The 7,500-nt window shown below is 41.1% G+C and overlaps 1 protein-coding gene across 1 annotated transcript; it reads left to right on the top strand.

Moving 5' to 3' along the window:
- The first annotated feature begins 4,349 nt into the window (after positions 1-4,349).
- LOC137990498 (steroid 17-alpha-hydroxylase/17,20 lyase-like) lies at positions 4,350-7,477 on the top strand. Its single transcript, XM_068835695.1, has one exon. It carries the CDS (start codon positions 4,432-4,434, stop codon positions 5,992-5,994), a length of 1,563 nt encoding a protein of 520 aa, XP_068691796.1. The 5' UTR covers positions 4,350-4,431; the 3' UTR covers positions 5,995-7,477.
- Positions 7,478-7,500: the final 23 nt, after the last annotated feature.

Here is a 7,500-nt window from a genome sequence, read left to right as displayed (position 1 = left end):
AGGTTTCTGGCTGTTGATCCTTGTCCGCCATCTTAACTTTGTTGCAAACAATGCTAAACGCCTAGGCTTAACAATAAAATAGCGATTCGTGATTGGCTAGCACCGCGAACGTGACTCGATTCAGGACACAACTTTGTTGGAAGAGCGGCAAAACACTGGAACATTGTTGCGTCGAGCAGAATTGTTGGTCGCAATGTTTGATCAAAAGCAAACATCATCCAACACTTGATCGAACAAAAAATGTTGGACGAACATCATCCAACATGGGTGGCCAAACGGTCACACAGTGTTGGATCGACCAAAGTTGGAGCGTTGAATCCAACTTTGTGCGATAGTTTGGCCAGGGATTTAATTGGAAAATGGCTGTTGTTCGAGAACTTTTCATTGGTCGCAACGGAAGATGCTGCGCAGCCGTGATTCAAGTAAATTCAGGACTACTGAGGCGACCTATTCGCAAGTTGTACAAACTGAAGCTATGTGCTGAAACAGATAGCTTGCCACCCTTCAAAAGATCCCTTGAGAATTCAAGCGGAAGTGATGGATCAACAGTCTGTAAAGTAGAGTTGATAGACAAAGAGGTAGCTGTAGCTGAATGTGAAGTTGAGCCTTCTAGGATGACTCGCAGTGGGAGAAAGATTGTTTGTCCATGCCGTTTACAGAGAGTGATAACATGTAATAGCAACATGCTGCTGCAAGTTGCAAGGGGGACATCTAAGATTTACAAACTGTTTCATTTACCTAGTTTCGTAGCCGTCTTTTTGCCTGTTTAAGTACGGAGTTTTGTAGGAACGGGTGCGACAATGTTAGGGAGTTTAAGAAACCACGACGGCTACGGCAACGAAAACGTCACTTCAAAATATACGTTTTAGCTATTCTAAGTACTTCATGATTATCCCATCTTGTTTATATTATTCAATACGAGCGAAGTGTCCTATAACTGGATTGGTTCTGACGGATTTGAAGTAAAGAGTGAGACTGAAAGATTCACTGTAGTTTGTCCACGTTGTCGTCAAAACCTTAAAATTGGTCATTTCACGTAGTAGTTTTGACGAGTACGGGAGAGAATTGTTCAAAAATGCGTGCCGCACGTGCATCACGACCATTTTGGTTTTTTCAACCAATAATATTACTGCTTTTTGGCGTTGTCGTTGCCGTAGCCGTCGTCGTTTCTTAAACTCCCATTACTATTCCGCGTCTTGCGAATGTTCTATTATGGATGATGTAATGTTCAGTAAGTACGCTCTGAACTCTGGGAACGAAGAACACGTGTGAAGAAAGAATAACTGAAATGCTAAGGACTCGTGAGTCGTAATGTTTCTGTGATGTGAAAGACGAATAAAGCGGAGCTTAGAGAAGAGTCAGATAGTACTTTATCGGTTTTTGGGAAAGTGAACACATCAACTGGCAAAATTTAAATGAAGTATTTGCCGACGTCGCCGTCTTAGATCTTAAGGTCCCTTTAACGCAGGCCGCCGGCTATCGCAAGCCTACTCTATTGTGACTACGAGCGTAGAGTGTACTACCGTATATTCAATTTAACACATTCGAAAATGTGATTTTTTCCAGTTACCTATCCATCTCCAGCCCCCAAACGCTCCTTTTTTCTGACGGAATGTTCTGGCATTATACCTGGAACAAAAAACCGACTTTCAACAGCTTCATCAGTAGTTAAGTTTCTCTACTTATTCATTCTGATTTAAATATACACAATCGAACAAAGACGATCACGTCGCGTCGGTAAACCTTGCTAATTGATGTTATATAACTGAACCAGAAAATTCTGACTAATGATAGTTTCATTTTTTTTCGTTACGCAGAAAAGAAAGCGAGCGTATTTGTCCAGGATAAAGCGTCATACACAGGAAGCGATGTCCAGGCAATCGTCAACGATGGCAGAATAAAGATACTTTTGACCGAGTAATGTTGTGCAAGTATTGCCGTGAGAATAGTGGTGTTAAACATAGCATTCCATTCGTGAATTACGAGTAATGGATACCACACTCATTTAAGAGCGTTGCATTCAGTTATTAAGGAGGCCATTAGGATCAAAGTGCCAGCTCTAGCTCGCGTACTGATGCTTTCAAAACCAGCTTTCCGTCTTTCCAGCCAGCGGCAAAAGTTTTTATTTGCGACGCCGGCTCCACTCTCAATCAGATGACACAGTTAATAAAGCAAATTAAATTACCAAAACCGCATACTGTACTTGTAAATACTTTGACAAGCGATGAAGGCGGCCGGTTTTATTTGAATTTACCTTCTCGGTTGAAGTAGATGACATTTCTTATTCAAGTAGTGTTACCAGCTTATTCCAGTATTTATTATTTTATCTTGCTCCTTTGTGATATTAGTATTACTAATGTGATACATTAGGTTTTGATTGTGTAATATTGGCATTTGATTTATTTAAGGCTTTCAAAACGTTGTCGTCGTTTTTAGACATCTGTTATTACCCTAGAATATTTTAAAATGCTTTTCTTAGGGTCTAAAATCTTACACAAAGCTCTTCCGTTGGAGTGCTCTCCAAAACCTGTTTTATCAAATGCGAACGAATTGTGGAGGCAGGTATCCTCTGTCAGTCTCTCTTTTTCTCTGTCTCACGCTCAACTTTTGGAACTGGGTTCAAAGCCGTGCAAAGAGCCTGCTCACTGGCTAACACAACTTTAATTTGGCGAAAATACAACTTCAACTATCTTATTTTAGTGTTGTGGCCTTGGGATTGATACAGCGGTCAAAACGATATCCGTGCGGTATTTGCAGATCTTACTTTTCCTGTTTAGAAGTCTATTAACAACTTCGTAAAAGCCTCCCATTGTCGCCGGGATTATGGAGTCTAAGAGCCACCTGTAATCTGCATTGGGCTGAGCTCCATTTTTATCTAAAAACTTAAAAGTTTCCGCGTTTCTGGCTGAATGCTCAAACGCACAAGGTTCTAATAATACGCATTCCTTTCGACGTGGTGCATGAGGCTTCGTACGTGAGGGCTCTGGAGGCAATTGACGAACGTACCACTAATAATAGGCAGTCGGTCGAATGATTAAGAAAGAGTCAATTGTAGACACGTCTTTTCTTTCTACCGTCAAGGTCAAGGTTAAATTGATATTAATTAGCTGAAATGATAGTGGACTACTAAGGAGGACCCTGATGACTCAAGTCTACTTGGAAAAAATCAGGCGGGTGAACCGCTTTGTCAAGGGAAGGCAAACTCAATCTTAGTCCTTGGTTAGACCATTCGAAAGACGACTCAGGGCTTACTTGGGGTAGTAGTACCCATTCAATTTAATCAGATAAAAAATTTTCCCGCAATTTGTACAAAACAAAACTAAAGCCAAAAAAAAAGACCTGGTTTGTGTTGACTTCAGTTGACTAGAGCTAAGTTGCTTCAGATCGACTTTACAGTGTCAAGTGTGATTACCTCAGAGTTTCAATTTGCTTCGTCATTGTATTTAGTAAGTTGGAATTGTTAGCTGACCTTGGCTTTGCCAACCTAAGAGAGTTGTTATGTATGCCTCACAGAGATTGTTACCCATGCGATCTATTTTTTCTCTGATTTGCTTTTCTTTTGCTTTTCTGTTACAGTATCACAGTACTTTGGCAATACCAGAGTTCAACTTCAAAAACACTCACGTTGAATCACGGCAGGACATTTCTGTCGTGATGGTTGCCTCTAAAATTTATCCTCTGACGTCGTTGAATGAAAATACCGTCTGTTCCCAGTTAAGGTTGAAAGCTGCGGTGTTTTTTGACGATCGTTTACGCGTGACATATCAAATATGCCATCGGCGTTGTTGCCGATCGTAAGGAACGAAGGTCAGTGGGTGTGTTCAATGAGTCACGCCAGTTTCTTATTAGTCACCGTCTGCATGTCTACTTCTCCAAAGAGTACACCGCAAACTTGTTTCTTTCTTCTTTTCTGGAATTTTAGTATTGATAATAAAAAGCAAGTCAGTCATGGTAACCTCTGCAAAAGCAAATCAATTTGTAGAAGTATTTGTTTTGTTCCCCTACAAAAGGATACAATAAGATTATGTCATCTATTGACACAAACAGGATGGGGGTTGGAAAAGGGAGCGGGGGAGGGAGTGCTAGACTAGAGTGGGTTCCAAAAGCCCTTCAGTTTTTTTTTTTGAGGGGGAGGGCTTCTTCTCGGTTCCACGTTTTAAGAAATATTACTTTCTCTTCTAAGATTAGTTTGGCCGGAATTGTGCGATTTCGTGATCCAAACCTACTCGACTGAGACAGGCTCTGCCTGTTTGTAAAATAAACAGATCCTGTCAAGTGTGACTTATTGTAGCGACCTTGACATTGGAATATTGCTCGTAAACAACCAAGGTTGCACAGTATAAATACCACCCCCAGAGCTTAACTGGAACAAAGCTACTACAAGCTAACAGAAAACCACGCTAACAAGTCTTTGTATATGAGGTAATTGAAATGGAGCGTGTCATTTCCCCCGAAATTACGATGCTTTTTACAACCGTTTTGTGCTTTGCTTCTGTAACTATCCTGGTTCTCACCTTACTGCAAGTGTCCAAGGTTCGGAGAAAAACTCCTCCCGGGCCGTTCGGTCTGCCATTATTTGGAAACTTGTTTCAGCTCGGGGATTCTCCGCACATCGCTCTGTCAAAGATGGCCAAAGTCTATGGAAGCGTCTTCTCCATTCGCCTTGGTTGGAGGAGAGCAATCGTTTTGAACAGCCACGATGTCGTGAAAGAGGCCTTATCAAAAAGGGCTTGCCATTTCTCCTCCAGACCACCATTTCATAGTTTTCAAATAATCAGCAATGGAGGTCGGAGCCTTGCGTTTGGTGACTTTGGAACAGGGCATCAGAGAAAGAAAAAACTAGCAATGCGTGCTTTGTACGCTGTTTTCAGCAATGTGAGCCGTTTTGACGCTTTGGCACAAGAGGTTTCTGAGCGCCTATGCAGCTCTTTGACAGAAGCCGCAACGAGTGAAGCTCTCGACTTTTCAGAGCAACTGAGAACTTTAGTCATTAACTTTGCGTTTAGACTTACTTTTGGAGATAACTTAAAAAGAGACTTTACGCTGGCGTTGCAGAATATTTTGCGGAGAGGAACTGATTTTGTTGAGAATAGCCCTGCTATAAACTTGTTAGACTTTTTCCCATGGCTTCATTTTGCTCTACACAAGCAGTGCAAGGCTTTAGAAGACTCTGTCAAAGAACTCATTGATTTTGTGAGAAGCGTTTACAGTTTGCATCGCCATGTAAATGTTGAGGAGGCAGGCGTCAATGTTGCTGCAACTCTGGATAGAGTCATCCAAGACGAAATGTTGGTCACAAAAGCGAACCCAAACGGTGGAATGAACATGGAGGAAGCAGAGGATGATCGCCTGGATGAAGAATCCATGATGACGTTGATAGCAGATGTTTTTGGTGCAGGAATTGATACAGTGTCTACCGCACTAACCTGGGCACTGCTTTTTATTCTCTCTAATCCTGGACTACAGCACGACTTGCAGGCAGAACTGAAGCGAGAGGTAGGAACAGAGCGATTGCCTACGCTTGCAGACCGTGCACGGTTGCCTCTGTTACAAGCCACAGTTCTAGAAACTTTGCGGAAGGCTACAGTCATTCCACTGGCAATACCACACTATGCCTCTGAAGACTCTAGCGTTGCTGGTTATTTTGTACCGAAAGGAACGCTTGTGTTGGCGAATCTATGGGCAGTTAATCACGATCCCAATTACTTTCATCGCCCAGACATGTTTGATCCATATCGTTTCCTTGATGAAAATGGTCAAGTTCTTGTTGCACAGCAGGCCTTCTCCCTTCCCTTTTCCACAGGTGGACGGCGCTGTCTCGGTGCAACCCTCGCAAAAGCTCAGCTCTTTATGTTTCTGGGGTGCATGCTGCAGCGCCTGAATTTTCAGCTTGCCACAAGCAAAGAAGAGCTATCCTTCGATGGAAACTATGGATTAACTCTGAGGCCTCGTCCTTTTAAGGTGTATGTTCGACCGAGAGAAATGAGGCAATAAGCAATGACTCGCACTGGAATATCTCTCAAACTCTTATTGTTTTTTACTGATCATAATTTTGTTTCTGGTCATGGTATTTTTTAAAGCCAACAGTGTCGGAGTTTTTTTTCTTCAGTAGTAGACGGACGAGAACTGAGAATTCAAGGGCACCCAACAACCGGATGTTAAAATTTTCTCGGAATTACCTAGATTGGTCTCGGCCACAACGCTTGAAGACCTATTTTAGTGAGTTATTATCTGCCCTAGAAAATATTTATCTGTTCGGATGTTTTAGGAACTTCAGGTCGGTCAGAAATTTATAGGTGTCTTTTTCCTCTAGCATTCGTGACATGTCTAATGAAAAAAACTATTACGTAAATCGTGCTCCTTTCCCCGGAATTTTTAGGGGACGTTTGCTTAAAAGATGATTCTCAAACAACCTTTGGCGAAAATCATAGAAGTTACAAATCTTCAAATTTTATGCTATTTCCAATATCACCGTTGACTATTACTCAGCTCAATTAAATTTAGCGTTGTTCCATGTGGTTTCGAAATTTCCGCGTGCACTTTTCATACTCTGCACTACTTTTGCGAAATATCTAGGAAATCGTTCAGAAAAATGTCCAAAATCTTAGTGCGCCTCGAAAGTCGGACTTCAAATATTCGAAAATTCTACCCACCTTCCGTCCGAACAGATATTTACAGAAATTACCCGTTGGGTGCCCCTGACTATCACTCAATTCGATGAAGTATTTACCAATATGTTTTTATTGCTCCTGTATTGCAGTGTTATACTGTAATGATATGTTCATTGCAAGATTGGATAACTTTCTGACGCGCCCGATTTGAGGCAAAAATACTCCAAATTTCTTTTAGTTTTGCTATTTAATGCAGTATTTTTCCAATGTGATCTTATGGCATATTTTCTCAATTGTCATCCAGTGACTGAATTAACACCTATCTAGAGTTTCTACGGTGGGACGGACGTCTCGGTATGTCGAGGTCAAACAAGAAAGATATTATTTTTATCATAAGGATAGGCCTTTTCTAAAGCAGTCATTCATACCTCTGACCCGAATCAAGAATACATGCATGATTTTTCTGACGGAGCCTGCAGCTCAGCATTTACTGTTTAACTGACATTTTAAAAAGAAAAGACTTCAACTGATTCAAGCAGGTAACTAATATATCAGTTTGCGTGAATACAAACTCTATCAAATTCCATATGACATGGGTCATTGGTAATAAATCCTTCCGTTAACACATACAAGTCACCAATAGTTTGCAGACTGCAACAAGGATTCCATCTCTCCAATATTTTTAATCAATGGGCAATTAGTTATTTTCACCAATCCCATAATACAGTTCATTTTGGGGGGTTATTTACATTAAACTGATTAAAACCATATCCAGCTCACTGAAGCATGTTACAGTCCAAAAAGTAAATAACTTGTATCGTTTTATATAAAGAACCTCCAAAACGTATTGCGCTATGGGGGAAACAGTCGACAATTGCCTCAAAGAGGA

Source organism: Montipora foliosa, chromosome 2 (genome assembly GCF_036669935.1).
Source record: "Montipora foliosa isolate CH-2021 chromosome 2, ASM3666993v2, whole genome shotgun sequence".
Lineage (NCBI taxonomy): Eukaryota > Metazoa > Cnidaria > Anthozoa > Scleractinia > Acroporidae > Montipora > Montipora foliosa.
This window is presented reverse-complemented; position numbering and strand designations above follow the sequence as displayed.